Source organism: Malus sylvestris, chromosome 11 (genome assembly GCF_916048215.2).
Source record: "Malus sylvestris chromosome 11, drMalSylv7.2, whole genome shotgun sequence".
In the NCBI taxonomy this organism is placed as follows: domain Eukaryota; kingdom Viridiplantae; phylum Streptophyta; class Magnoliopsida; order Rosales; family Rosaceae; genus Malus; species Malus sylvestris.
Genome location: NC_062270.1, coordinates 17,804,294 through 17,820,378, shown reverse-complemented (window position 1 = coordinate 17,820,378; position 16,085 = coordinate 17,804,294). Strand labels below are relative to the sequence as shown.

The 16,085-nt window shown below is 40.5% G+C and overlaps 1 protein-coding gene across 1 annotated transcript; it reads left to right on the top strand.

The window, feature by feature from the left end:
- Positions 1-4,028: 4,028 nt before the first annotated feature.
- LOC126590280 (uncharacterized) lies at positions 4,029-5,369 on the top strand. Its single transcript, XM_050255771.1, has 2 exons — positions 4,029-4,264; positions 4,961-5,369. Exons 1-2 carry the CDS (start codon positions 4,029-4,031, stop codon positions 5,367-5,369), a joined length of 645 nt encoding a protein of 214 aa, XP_050111728.1.
- The last annotated feature ends 10,716 nt before the right edge of the window (positions 5,370-16,085 follow it).

The following is a 16,085-nucleotide window of genomic DNA, read 5'->3' as shown; positions in this document are numbered from 1 at the left end:
TACGAGGGAAGAATGGGATCGGCCTTATATCATCCCAAACCCTCAACACCATTATTGTCATAATAGAAAAGGAAGGATCAAGTGGTTGCAATAAGGTCCTTAATAAAAAGACTGTTGGTGTATGGGAGAGAGAAAAGACAAGAAAGGGATAACTTAGCCATGGAAAAATAACAGTGGAGCGGAGATGCTTCAAGTAGCCAGAACAGAGAAGTAGAGTTTTTTTAGGAAGAGTTAGAAATAGCCATCCAAATGGTTGAATGTGTATATGACTTAGATGGACTAAAGGATTGTCCCGAGAATCTAAAACTGGTTGAGTTTTTGTGTGCAGAACCAGACAAATCAACTCCATAAGTACAAGACCCATTGGAGACCATTGATTAGGACCTAAGGAGGATCCAAGACCAATACAGATCAGTGGTTTGTTGGAAATCGAGGACCAGGAAAGGATTGTTAACCTTCTACATGAATTCAAAAATTGTTTCACTTGGCATTACACCTAGATGCTAGGTTTAGATCCAACCTTGGTAGAACATAGAATGCCTATTAAAGAGGGGTTTAAACCTGTCAAACAAGCACCACGGAGGATTTCCAAAGAAATTGAAGAGAAGGTCAAGGAAGAGATCGAAAGGCTGGTAAAGGCCGGATTGAAGGATTATTTTGTGAAATCAAGTTCATTTTAAGCAACATCAATAAGCATGCAATTAACAATTAAAGGCGGAATCATGCTTGGATGCACTTAAAAACAAAACTTTAACCATGAAATTCAAAGCCTAGTAGATTGGTGAACCAAAACTCAACTCAAAACAAAGTGAGTTGAAATTTATACCTTTGTAGATTCCTCTTTGCATAAGCAAAGGCTAATCACCCAAAGAGAGGGCCTTCATTCCTTGCATCTAAAATCTATGGATTTGGATGGAGGAATAGGTTTCTCTAGGTTCCCAAAATTGAGAACCTCTAAGTCTCTTCACCAAGGAGAGATTGGAGAAGAAATGAGTGACCTTGGAGTAATGGGATTGCAAGATGCACCCCCCAAGGTGGCCGGCCTCTTTAGAGAGAAATGGAGAGACAAGTTCTCACCAATTTTCTCCAAAACAAACCCTTAATGAATTTTAGCTATAAAGTCATATTTATACCTTTATTCATTTGAGTGGCAAACTTGTAAATAAGTCCAAGTTCACTACCCTAAACAATATGGCCGGCCATTAGGATATTTTGGACTAATTGGGCCTTTGTGAATCATTATTCATTAAGTTGTCATACAACTTAAGTTAACGGGCTTGACGTTCGAAGCCCATTGGGCCTTAAGGTCCAAAACTATCCCGAGGTCTTTAACGAACTTATTCGTTTGATTAATTAACATATTAATTAATCATTACCATAAATAAATGATTAAACCATTTAATCATTCTTACTCATCTCCATTGTTTCTTCAATCTCCACCTTACACGGTGTGCGATCCATTAGGATCCTTTTAGCGAGGCAGTGGGCGATTAAAACCATTTTACATCGATTGTGAATTGAAACTTACTTTCAATTCTCCCTTTAGTGATTACACACGTTTAGGGCTTCCACAAACCATGAGTGACACCTTGCAGCATATCATGGTTACCCAAGCTAATCAGAAGAGGTAGAGAAAACCTATTCAGTTTGGGATTACAAATGCAATACGGTCTTTCTCTAATACAATACTCTTGACCACATTGTTTGGTTTGATAGTTTATTTATTCATGTCTACTATCCAATGTGATTCGTGTGCTTATATGATTACCTTGAATGTGATTTGGAACGCATTCCTAAATCTCATTCATACTCTGGCCAGAGATTCTAAATCATATCATAGAGTATTCTCCCCCAACGGTTTGAAGGTTAGAGATCCCTTGTTGCGCATTCACTTGCCTCCATGGGTAAGTGGCTTAACCCCAACGATGCCGTGGACACTCCAATGGAATGACGTTTGACATAATCAAAGATCAAGGACTTAACCACAAGACAACTGTGATGCCTCAGGTCAAAGGACTACTTTGCATTATCCCAACCATGAGTTCTCATGTGACATGAGTATGAGAACTCTTCGTTGATCGCGTTCAGTGAACTCATTCTCTACTGAGCACCTACGTACTTGTCTTGATGTCACACACACCAATGACTCGAGACTAGTCACTCTCTCTGAGAGAAGATATAGCACGTACCGATCTTGACGGACTGTCAATGCCCAATTGACAATCCTATGATCAGGAACATTTAGGATGTGTCTACGAAAGAATGGTCTCATGAATCTAACTTCATTTGATTGCATTCTCCTAATCACATATTCCTTGGACTTTATCGTTTAAGCATATAACATTTATATGAGACGGCTCAAACAATAATATTTGCCCTTTATATTTAAACTAGATTAGTTTAACATGTGAAATGTCCGTAAAGTATCATCATATGATTGGCTTTAGGGCACATTTCCAACAATCTCCCACTTGCACTAGAGCCAATCAGCTTGTTCATCAGTGATGATACCTCTTCTGTAGTCATTTCATAAATGGCTAAGTAGTAGGCCTAGGCAATGGATATCTATATGTTATCCATAGAAGCAACCTTGAGAATAACGACGTCACCATTATACATGATTCTCAATCATATGGTTCAGTCTCTCATATGAGTTCGGACCTTGATGAGACCTTGATTCTCTGGCTTGAGCTATCGCCCTATTAGTGTCATAGTGTCGATACACTAGATACACTTTCTGGTTGGAACCGAATAGAGAGTTCATGAATGAACTTTCACATCCAAACAACATTGTTGTAAGCTTCTTTATGGCAATATATTTTGCATTCATAATGGAACATACTAAAGTCATTACTTTAATGTTTCCATCCAAATATCTCTTTAGTCATAATAAAGAGATATTCGTTTATCTCTTCATTCATAATGAAGAAACATCCAATGATGGATTAGATTCATAATCTAATACATTTACGCTTCCTTTACGTTACTCTAATTCTTCCTCGTTTTTTGAGGAATCTATCCTTTAGTATTTCTTAAATACTTAAGATCGGGCAACTTTTTGGGATTCCTTATACATCAAAGAGGAGTGGAGGTTGACAAGAACAAAGCTTAGGCAATCATGGAAATGCCTCCCCCCACCAATAAGGTACAACTACAAAGGCTACTGGGAAAAATCAACTTATAGAGAAGGTTCATCGCGAATTTAGCGGGCAAGAATCAGCCGATAACCCCTTTACTCAGGTAAAAAGACAAGGAAAACTTTGAATGGGCTAACCACACCAAGAGGCTTTCGACAGTATTAAAGCTTACTTAGCCTCTCCACCAGTGCTCATGCCACCTCAGAGGGGGAAGTCGTTGAAGTTTTATATCTTTGCCTCGAAAAGGTCAATTGGGAGCCTGCTGGCCCAAAACAATGAAGGAGGAAAGGAACAAGCCATATACTACCTCAGTAGAATCCTTACTGAGGCGGAGACAAGATATACCTCAGTGGATAAACTATGTTTGGCTTTGTACTTTATTGCTTGCAAGTTAAGACATTACATGTTGCCTTGCCACATCCATATCATTGCCAAGATCGACGTGATCAAATATATGCTGTCAAAACCAATGTTGACAGGAAGAATTGGAAAATGGATTATGGCACTGTCCGAATTCAGCTTTCAATATGTGTCTCAAAGGGCAGTCAAGGGGTAGGCAATTTCAGACTTCTTAGCTAAGCACCAAAAGTCTCAATAGGAAATGGTTAGCATCTCAGGAACCCTGAAAGTGGCAAGTGTATGGATCTTGCCAAGCAGAACTTGTTCGGGCAAGGAAGAATGGATCCAGCAAGAAGTAAAAAGAATAACTAGCCTCTAGATCACTTATTGGAGACTATATTTTGATATATCTTGAACTCAGAATATTGCAGGAGCTGGGATTGTCATCATCAATCCTAAAGGTTCTCACCATTGTTATTTATTCCTCTTGGATTATCAAGAGATTACCAATAATTGAGCAGAATATGACTGATAATTGGCTTAGAAATTCTGATGGAGTTGGGGGCAACCGAGGTTGAAGTATTTGGCAACTCAGAATTGGTAATCAACCAGCTAAATGGAGAATACAGATGCAGACACATTACTATGGCTAGTTATTACTTGGCGAACACACAATTATTGAGATATTGGGGTGATGAAATTGCAGTTAGCCATATCCCTAGAGAATCAAATACAATAGCCAATGAAATGGCTCAGTTGCCTGCTGGATTGCAGATCCAAGAAAGAAGGTTCGAGATAAAAGTAGAAGTGCAAAAGAAAAATCTCCCTTCTATCTTTGATAGAGGATTCAACTTGGATGTAATAACCAAAGAGCCTAAGATAGAGGATTGGAGGTCACTCATTATTCAATACTCGGAAGATCCCTCTTTTCCCACAAGCAAGAAGAACAGACAACAAGCCACTAGATATGTGTTGTAAGAAAATAATCTGTTAAGAAAGACTCCGGATGGGTTGTTGCTGAAATATTTAGGCCAAGAGGAGTCTATGAGAGTCATGGCCGAAATGCATGAGAGGATCTATGGAGCACACCAAACCGGAACCAAGATGAGGTGGTTACTAAGAAGATATGGCTATTTTTGGCCTGAGATGGAAAAAGATTGCAAAGTTTATGCCCGAGGATGTGAAGAATGCCAGAGACATGGGCCACTCCAACATGTGCCCTCAGTGTCATTGAACCTCGTAGTCAAACCTTGGCCCTTCAGAGAATAGGCAATGGACTTCATTAGGCAAGTCCATCCAGCTTCTAACAAAGGACACATATTCATAATTGTGGCAACGAATTACTTCACCAAATGGGTAGAAGCTTCAGCAGTAAAAATCATAACCTCAGCTATTGTTAAAAAGTTCATTGAAACCAAGATCTTACACAAATTTGGGGTGCCCAAGATAATTGTCACAGACTGAGGGCCATCTTTTATTTCAAGAGAGGTAGAAGAGTTTGCAAGTAAGTTAAAGATAAAGATTATTCAGTCTAGTCCTTACTACCCCCTGTCAAATGGTCAAGTAGAAGCCAGCAATAAGATCTTGGTTAACATTATCAAAAGAATGGTGGCAGATAGTCTAGAGAAGTGGCACGAGATGTTAGGAGACACATTGTGGGCTTGTAGAACTTCCAAGAGGGCAGGAACTGGGACTACACCTTACGCTCTAACCTTCAGGCAGGATGCCATGATTCACATGGAGATTAATGTGAGCTCGGTCAAAATTCAAAACCAGTTTGGGCTACACAATGAAGAATACATTGAGGCTATATGTCAAGGAATTGAAGATTTAGATGCAGCCCGAATTGAAGCCTTAAACAAGATTCAAGAAGGAAAGAGAGTTACTGCTTGAGCATATAACAAAGGGGTAAAATTGAAGACTTTTGAGGAATGAGGCTTAGTATGGAAGGCAGTCTTGCCCTTGGGAGCCCAAGTAAGAGGCTTCGGGAAATGGAGTCCGACTTGGGAAGGTCTTTTCATTATTCATCAAGCATTGGATATGGGGGTTATTATTTGGCCGATTTAGAGGGAAACATCCAGTTAATACTAAATTTCTGAAGAATTATCATCCAACCTTATGGGATGTTAAGGATTGTTACGTCGAAGAAGTTTAAATGATTTGAGAAATCTAAAGACAGTTAACATCTTCATCACAATTAAGTACAAGGTAAAGTAAAGAAAAGAAGACATTTTCATTTCATTAAATGATGAAGCTACATAGAGATTCTACTCAGCTCATCTGAAGCAATAGACTCTGCATTCATGCTTAAAGGACCCATGAGGCTATATGGGTGCACTAAAGACTTTCTGTGGAATAGAAAAATTAGGGGCAGATACTGAGGCTCAGGCCCATTACCAATCTCATGGTTGAACCCGTTATTCGAATCAATGAGAATCTGATGGATACTTTGACACTTGAGAAGAAGAAGACTCGGGCTGATGATGGTCCTCCCAAAAACTTTGATATTGATCCCAAAGCATATACCTATGATAATGAAGTGACCAAGAATGCAAAAGTTAGGATTAGTCTTAAGCATGTCGCTTTTTGCAGCTACTGATGCCTGAGATATCCATGCAGGTCCTAAAGAAAGCACTCATCCTACATAAAAAGAAAAACCCAGTACGTAGGTCAGACCAAAAGTGGAGAGGGTCGCATGACAAGTGGCACATGGTGGAAATCTCCTCACCAAGAGTTCAAACTCAAGATACTATCAAGAGCTGTGAAAACAAGGGAGGATTTTCTGGAAAACATGAAGGATCTGAAAATGCTGAGAATATTAGGAAATTAAAAGCTTGAAATTATTAAGGTGTTTAACAAAGTAGTCGAGAAGGAAATTTATAGTGGACAATCAACTTAGAGATAGGATTCGGGGGTTAGCGCAAGGGTCTGGAAGTGCAATGGCTGTTTTAATTAATGAAAGTTCCGAGGAAGACGCACGCCGATTTAATCATTATTAGCGTCTTAAGGTGCTGACTTAACAATGATTAAAGGAGGCATTGTTTGGGTTAACATTTGAACTTTGGGCCGAAAGGAAAGAGAGCCCAAAAACACTAAAGAAATGAAGCTTTCTCAAAGCCTAACACCAAGCCTAGACTGTCCATCTCAAGACCAATTAGCGCTCCCCCTTTAATGCAAAGATTAGGTGCTTACAAAGGAAGTGACAACCGATGGAAATCCACCAACTCTCTGCCCAAAATCACTTTACGAATGGAATAGCATGTAAATTACTGATGGTTCCCTACCCTCCAAATTGCTTTCGGGCAAGAACAGAAATAGTACGAGTCAAATTAATTCATCTATAAAAGGAGGAAGAGGGCCCAGAGACAAAGACACTCAACCAATCAAACAAACAAACATACAACCTGTCTCTCAGCCAAGCAAATACCCAGAAAGTCATGCTTTGTCCAAACTCTGCACCCTTTTAGCCTAGATTTCCTTAGAAAGACATCTTTTGTCTATGTAAAAGCTCTGCTACCTTTTCCTAAATGTTGCAGTATCGATCCCTCCTGTATAAACTCTTTTCTAGTCATCCCATTTAGTATTCAATCTTTTGTAAACTGCAAAGAGAAGAGACCACAAGACGTTTAACCTTGCCCGACTCTCTTTGTTTTCGTCTTTCAATTAACAGATCTGGTGTTATAATGTATTCCCTAGTTTATATTCAAGTTATTTCCAATGCTTTGATGACTCAAACCACCATCAGTTCTCAAATCTGGTTCACTTAGTGGTTTTATCAAGATTAGAATGAATTAAATTGATGCCTTCATCAGATCTGGTCCTTCACCCCTCGAGCATACAAGATAACTAAAAGTCCTTGATCTCATGGCATAGGAAAGAACTTAATGTAGACTTAACCCATCTACAACAATCCTTTGATAAACAAGAAGTCAGAAATAACTTGGGGCGTAAGTAATCGGCTTAAAACACACTTGTTCTACATCTGCCATACATAGATGGCAGTGACACGCCTAAGCACTTAGTTGGTTTTGATTGCTAGCCACAAAGCCTACACCTAAGGCCCCATAAAGGCACCTTTTAGAACTAACTTTGTTCTCCTCTTGCAGTATTGTGACAAGCAGGAGCCCGACAATTAACCAAAGTGCCAACTCTTCAGGGAGCTGTGTGCTCGAGCTAGGAATGCCCACTAGCCAAATTTCCTGCCCGAACATGATCTACACCTAATTTAGGCTGAGTCATAGTTGTAGTTGGCTGGAAAAATGGCCTGAAAGTAGCCCAATGGTCATGGTTTCCTCTGCCAGAAAATTGGGGAATTTCTTTCCACGCGTTCTATCCACCTTCATACCCTACTAGAGTAAGTTTTAACCTTAAGATTGTTACAGACCATGAAACGGAAAGAGGGAGTGAATTCCTGAGACTTACCTTGTCAGAAACGGTGAAAACTCATCGGAAAAATCCCTTAAACAGTGATGGTGCTACAGTGTGGTGTAATGTTTTAGTCTAAGTCCAATGTTCAGTCTAAGCTTAACAGAGCTAGGGAAGGACAAAGGCGTGGAGGTGGTCTGATGGTCTGGCTCGTCGGAGTAGTCGAGTGGTGGTGGCTCAGTGTATTATGCATGAAGAGTGCATAGAGAGTTTGAGATGAGAGAGTTTTAGAGAGTTAAAGAGGGGAAGCAAATCATGGCAGTCGGCGGTGGTAGTTCTATGATAGGGGAGCTCACTGGAGTGGGCGAGTGGTTGCATTTACTGTGCAAAACAAAGAAATAAGGGAGAAAAGGGGAGTGAAATACGAGAGAGAAGAGAAGAGAGTTTTAGTGAGAGAGAGAGAGGTTGAAAAAATGAGAGAGTTATAAAGAGAGACCAAAATTTCTGGAAAGAGAGGACACGGGACAGGGCAGGTGTGAGGTGTGGGCCCCACGTAGCTCACAAAACAATCCACAAAATATCTCTAACCATGAAATTACCAAATCACCCTTCACGTTTGTATCGTTGAGTACTACACAAATGCGCTCATGGATGACACCGTTTTGGAGATCGAGGACTTAGTTTTCCACGGCCTCCCACGATGCGTTTTGGTAATGCTTTCATGTACACTGGGCATCTCAATTTTTATAAAGGTATCACCCAAAGGGATGAAAACTATGAACAATGCCTCTTCCTCAATACCTAATCCTTCGATTTATTCTTCAATAGCCTATTGGTTTGGATTGCGAATAAAGGTGACAGGAGGCAAAAATGGCGGATGGCTTTCAAAAACCATAAATCAGGGTAGGCTTGATTTCTCTGAAAAACCATTAGGTGCTTTCGACTTCACTGAAGACGACTAGGGCGTGGAGGTTTCGCGGAGAACCCATCATCCAATTGAATTACTTGGATTTTGGATCTAGGGTTTAATCACAAATGTGGCATACGGATAAATTTGGATGCGGAATTGAGGAATTTAAGATTTTTAGTTAGAGAAGGAGGTGCGTAATTGATGTGGAAGCAGTGGCTCGGGAGGGGACGATGAAAAATTTGTGATTTTTTTATTTTTTTTTAATTAATTTTTAATATTTTAATTAAATTTTAAGTTTTTTACTAATTGTTTGGCCATTTGGCACAAGTTTAACAGTCATGTCAGCATAAATAAGGACCTTATATTTTCCACATCATCACTTAATGGTTAACTTAACAGGTTTTCTAATTGATGTATGAAATTGAAATGAAATAATGATAATTGTATGAAATTGAAATGTTTGAAAGATGTTGTATGAGATTTGAATTGCACCAAAACTTAAGGACGTAGAATGTAATTTACCTTTTTTAAATTCCAGAACAACTATTTAATAACTCAAACACCTAAAACAAAGTTGTATGTTGCGAGAGTGCTACTTATGGAGCTCTCATTTACTCAATACATTGAAATTTGCTTCTCGCAAGTGTTGTAATGTGTAAAATAACAGTATGAAAGTTTTATATTTACCTCCTTTTTTCAGTTTAATAGTGTATTTTGCTTTTAATATATTCTTAGCTGAAGAGTGAAAACAGTCCCATTCCCTTCTACTGAGGGTTCTTAACTTATGGAACCCGTTAATTTTTCTCCAAAGTTTGGTACCGTCTTTAGCCCATATACTTAACAACATATTGGACAAGGATTGTCTGCCCTTCCACTTCCTGTGCCCTCCTGTTTTGTATGGTTACGGTTAAGCCACGTCAATATTTTATATTGTTTTTTTATAGAGATAATAAAACAAAAATGAATAGTAATATAAAATGTTGACGTGGCTTAACCGTGACCACACAAACAGGAGGGCACGGGAGGGCACCGGAAGTGGAAGGGCAGACAATCCTTGTCCCAATATATTAGACCCTCGTTAAGACATCTACTCGTAGTGAAGAAAACACTAAAGTGTTAGATTGGTTAAATAGTTACGGATTTAAGTATTATTTTACAAAAATGATTTATAAGGAAATGTATAAAAACAGACGATTCAGATTCTCAAACGACAACGTGAAGTAGGCGCTACTTATTTGAAGAATTCTCAATTGAAGCTCATTATGTAATACACTTCCAGAAAGAATTTGAAATATTTCACCGTGTTTCAAGACAGCACAATGCAGATGCAAACCCTCTGTTGCAAAATTTTACGATAACTACCACTAGCTATAACCCAAAAATGGCAACGACAGAATTGAAGAAGGTTGAAGTTCCATCATAAAATCAATTGGCAATATGTGGAATGGAGAGACGTTTAGCGTGTATGGCCCGTTGGGCTTCACACGTGAGACAACCTACTCTAACACCAAAAAGAAAGTTGAGGTTCCATCATAAAACCAATTGGCAATATGAGAAGTACCCCACCTACTTATAAGCACATGTAAAATCCCTCCTCTCAATAATATAGGATTCATTCTTGAGAACTTTCTATTGCCAAATTTTTTATAAACGAACGGAATTCAGGGCCCGTGAGCGTGTATGCATGTCTCAGTTTATGTTTATTACTTGCTTTTTCCTTGTAACCAATAAGATATTAAAACGTGGCTGCTATAGTTATCTCAGCCTTGAGGTTGGTCCTAGCCTGGAATGGGAAGGTGACTCTCGTTAGAGCCAGACCTGGTTTAACAAAGAGAGTTCACTCGACTTGGTGTCAAATTAATGATAGGGCATAATACACTAAAATTGATGCAAGTTTACTCAGGCCAAGGACAAGCATCTCGGCCTTATGTCACCTCGGATTCGAAACCAAGCATCTCAGTCCCATGACACGGCTCGAGACCAAGCATCTTGGCTTTGTTGTTAAAAAATTTAGTATAACCTAAGTTCATTTGACCAACAATCGATCTGGTCTAGATATGGACTCAATCATATCCTTATAAGTCTTGGAGTTCCTACAATTTGGGAATTGATGTGCGCCGCAAGTAATCATAACTCATAAGAGGGTGCAATATCTACTTCTCGATATCCTCTAGGATTCCCCGACTTAGAACAAGGATTTTATCCTTAAAATATCTCTCTCCCCACGGTATAAATACAACCATCTAGAGTTCATCTCTGGTAACGCAATCTCAATGCTCTAATTCTCTTGTCCACTACTTGAGTCTAAAAACTGATTACAAACTTAACCGTTGGAAAGCCTTTGACCGACACATACCCCTTCCCCAGCCTTAGGCTTGCTTATGGTTGTTCTCGATTTTATAGGTTGCTCGAGTTGTGCCTCCACTATCCACGGCGGTGCGTAAATTTAGTTCAAACAATTGGTGCTTTTATTGAGAAAGTACTCATATTCCTCTTGACCAAATCATTCAGCCCTTATGGAAACCTTTCCTAGACGATCACCCAGCAACGTGACATCGTCACATCTGATAAAGATGCCTCCTTCATAGATCAAGTTTGGGACAACGTGCTAAAGATATGTGTGTCGATGAAATACCTCTAAGAAGTTTACAATCCGAAGAACGAGCGAGATTTTCCAGGCTTGAAACGCGAATGAAAGAAATCAAAATACCGTCGTCCGTTCCGTAGAATCATCTATCCAAACTCCAGCAAGGATGACTGATCAAGATCTAGGTATGCCATCCCGAAATACTTGCTCCCAAGGCACGTCATTGGAAGCCTCGGAAAAACCAAAATCTACTCCCGATTCGATACTTGGGGGGAAAACTATTCCCCATGATCAACCACTTAGGTGGGAAGTAGGAACGCTTCGAAAGAACAAAGAAGGGAAAGAAAAAATTGCCTACATGCCCCAACATTCTGATGCTTTTCAAGTAGGCTTCTGGGGCTGTTGCTCCCCTCACGATGGCATCCTCGTCGTTAAGTTGCAAATCCCTGACGCCGTGGTCGATGGAATTCTGATAGATAACGGGTCACAGGTAAGCATCCTCTTCAGGGGCTCAACTTAAAGAATGGGTATCCTCAACTTGCGGTAAGGGCGGAACCATACAACCACCTGATAACTTTTCATGTTATGAACTGTTTGTCTTTTTACAACGCCATCCTTGGCCGATATTGGCTACAAAGCATGGGGTCTACTTCAACAATTGACCACCAACTACCCTGTCATTCAATGATACTCCAAAAAAGGTTGAACACAAGGAAAATCGAAGAGCCTTTATTAGACAAGAGAAGCCCACTCCTAAAAAAAAGACCACCGTAGATGTCTCCAGATCGGCTACAGTGACCTACCATCCGAACAACACGTGGTTTGATTTCTTTCTCAGGATATATAGGCAGTCCATTCTGCACTCAATCACAAAGCTGTTGTCTGCGTAAAACAAGTCCATGGAGAACTCATCTTCTCATGCCCCAATATGGGCTTGTGGAGCAAAAAATAATCCAGAAAATTATGGAGGCGACATGTGTACTTATGGGTGAAAAGGATAAAATTACCTTCGAGGCACACCGGTATTCCCACGCACATGCAACGGACAATAACGGTTCAATCAAGGAAGAGTCAAAGATGATCAAAATGGTATTTATTCGAAACCCTCTCATCACTCCTTATCAAATCCTCACTCAAAGGTAACTCCCAATTTTCCTATTCAATTTGGGATTAATTGCCAAGTTAATTGCAAGATATTATTTCACATAATATCTTGCAATTACACTCACAATTTGACCATATGTGGCTAGCCCCTATTCTCCAAATAAGGCGAGTCACTCCCCTATAAATAACCATATTTTCCCACTAAAATGCTAGGTCATTCTCTCCCTAAAAATTCCTAAACACTTTCTCTCTCAAATTCTAACTTTGGCATCAGAGATTCTTTGGCCAAAGCCCCCTATTCATCGTGGCCGTGTGAGGCTTTTGGCCTTAATCTTAGGTGTTATCAATTTGTAGGTGCATTTTCGTTAAAAGAGAAGACGGCGGATATTTGCATCCACAAACTGGTGCTTTCATTGAGAATTTGATTCACACGCTCGAAGAAGACTTTTGCATTCAAAGTTTCTCATTTCTCATTCATTCGTAAATTTTTCATACTTTCTTATCCCTAAAATTTTTTAATTCTTTGAATAGAGGTAAAGGAAAAATACAACAACGGGAAATTCAAAAACCATGATGAACAAAACTTCCTACGTTCAAAGATCCGGATCAAATGATGGAGGACGAGACGTAGCTCTACCACGACGATCCACGAGGCTCAATGCGATGGCAGGATGAGCGACTTTGCCACCACGGAGCACCACCACTATGGCAGCCGCGGGGACCACTGTGGCAATGGAGAGTGGGCCAGTTCCATGGTAGCAGGACCATCAAGCCACGGCCTAAGAGACGCAAGCCTTGCAGGCAGCCCAGCTTGCTGCCACTTCAGCAGCCCAGCTTGCTGCCACTTCAGCAGCCCAAGCCCAAACGCCAGCAACATCAGCCTGGCACTTCCAAGCCTATGCCAAAAAGCAGCACCACGCCTAGGCTTACCTTATTTTGAAGCACCAAGCCCAGTCCGTACCGCATAGTAGCCAACCTAAGCACCATCGAGGAGAAATGAGGCTTAGTGCACGCGCTCTTCCTCGGCTCATCCCACGCCAGTGATCCGGCCACCTTTTGCGACTCAACTCGTTTTCACTGTCCAGCCCACTCGCATGGCTCACCAAGCAATCCGAACTGATCCAAAATCGATTTAACCGTCCCAGCTTCAGATTTCTGGACCAACGGGGGTATTTTCACCCTATTTCTTCGCAGATTTGACATATCCTAATCAAATCGCACCCAAAGTCCATTACACTTCCATTACTCAAGGAGACGTATACCATCCAAGCTCTTCCACCCCAAATGGTGAACAACACTTGTCTCGACAAGCCATAGAGTTAACAAGCACCCTCGCGTAGTAAACTAACTTTGTGAATCAGCTCTTATAGGATACCAAAATGCGATGAGCCCCAAACGAGGTGTCCCAAAGTAGGATAAGGGCAGATGACGAACCTCTCTAGTAGTGTCCCTGCAAGCAGCTACTCGACCAGTCATGAATGGAGAGTTCTAGCAGTGTACACTCCCGACTAAGCCCCTGAGAAAACTTATACTCTCTTCTTAGCAAGCGGAGGAGCATGCACTTTTGGTTAGGCCCATGGATAAGCATACATTCATGGTTGGGGCCACACTCTGATAATCCACATGAGCAACCTTCCAGGCGAAGTGCTCATTCACGGCTAAGCCCGTAAAAAGCATTCTCCACCTCAGAACTGACGGAGAAAAACGGTCACTCAATCAGGCTTAAGATCAACCGGCAGTCTGCGAGTAACTTGCTTATCTGCTAGGAATGCACCATATGCACTGAAACCACGGCATAAATGAGCTGAGCACATGGAAGAGAAACCTAGACCAATAGGTCACGACCGGGGGGCTACCGAATTCTCTGCTGGCCCATTAGAGGAAAATTCAAAAAGAAGTTAAGAGGCTTCTGAACAAATGATTGCACGGTTTCCAACGTAATGAAGCTACTGACGAGACATAGCCAACATAAGTGGGTCACATTCGTTGACAAGATTGAGCATATGGGACTATCCTACATAGATTGTCGGATACAAAGATTACTTCTATTTCAAAAAAAGCAGCAGCTTAGCCTAGTGGTGCATTGGGGGCAGACGAGTACCGAATGATACACCAGCCCAATAACTAAGAACCGAAGGCAGGTCTTGTTCTTAACACTCCAAATGATTCAATACCGAAGCAGCACATCACCAGTATCCAAGCATCACGAACCTAGTGGTATAATTCCTCCAGCTGCACATAACCTGGCCCAAGCCAGCCCCAGCTCTGTGCACACAACTGTGTCTACCTGCTCCACGGCTTCCAGCATCCCTTGATTTGCCATCATAGCTCCTAACCATATCGATCTTGCACCGCGACTCCCAGCCGTGCCGATCTTGCCAGGTGGCTCACGCTGACCAAGCCTATGGTATTCCAAATTTCAAAGCATCCAATGACGGAGCAAAAGACAAGGCTTTTGTTAACAGCCTCTACTAGCAAAAAAAAGTGCTAGGGGAAAGGGAACACATATCCTCTAGCTTTCTCTCTTTCTTGTAAGGATAAATAATTGCCCTCCGAAGTTGATTTAATCCCCTACTTAAGGTAGGCTTAAATAGGCTTTGGAGGATTTGTTTCCCTTTCCTAGAAGAATCTAATTCTAAGTCCAAGTGGGAATATGCATCAAAGTTGGAGATCTCTACACCTGCTACCCTTTCTTGCGAGCAACCCAACAAGTGTGAGGGCATTTATAGAGCCAAAACTAATCAAGAAAATTATGGAGGCGACACGTGTACAGGTTCCAGGCTAGGTAGGTTATGCTCTTGATGGTTCCTATTCCTTCTCAAAGTCCTCTCAAAGTCGTCATCAAAGTCCAATATATGCTCATGAACCGGATGAGATCTCCGAGTCATAAACTAGTACCTAAAACAAGAAAGCAAAACAAGGTCAGAAACTTAAACAAAATAAAATAAATGAAAAGAAAACAATCCAAGGGATTAGCAAAGTTGCTAATCCCCGGCAACGGCACCAAAAATTTGATGCAAAATATATAAGCACACAAATTAAACCCTCTTTTTATCAAATGTAGTAAAGTATGTAAGTAGGGATCGTTCTGGACCGGGGATTAGGAGGGATTGCTAAACACTTGAAAACTGACTTAGAAACGTAAAAACAAAGTTTAAAACACTAAACTAGACTCAAAGAATGTAAAACTAAAGTTAAAAACACTAAAACAAACCAAAAGACTCAAAACAGCAAATAAACACTCGAAACTGCCTTAAAAACACTTTCTGGGCAGTTTTGAACACAAACACAAACTTGGACGAAATTGGGTTATAACTTGAATCAAAACACTTGAAAACACAAACTAAATTGATTTCTAGCTAATCTAACACTTTAAAATAATGGGGGATTTGGTTTTGATGAATTTGAAAACAAAGAAAACAGATTGTAACTAAAACAGATTGTAGAACGAATTTGAATGAAACTTATGGATGGAAGGCTAGCTAGAAGGTTCTTCTCCACACATGTCACACTTGCATACAAAACGATTTCCAGTTGCTTTTCGATAAGCTATGAATACTCAACGCCCCAGATTAACAGTGAATTGCACTAATTAACCCTCAGTTTTTCCACAAGTTATTGAGTTGGATGATTGCATACGACA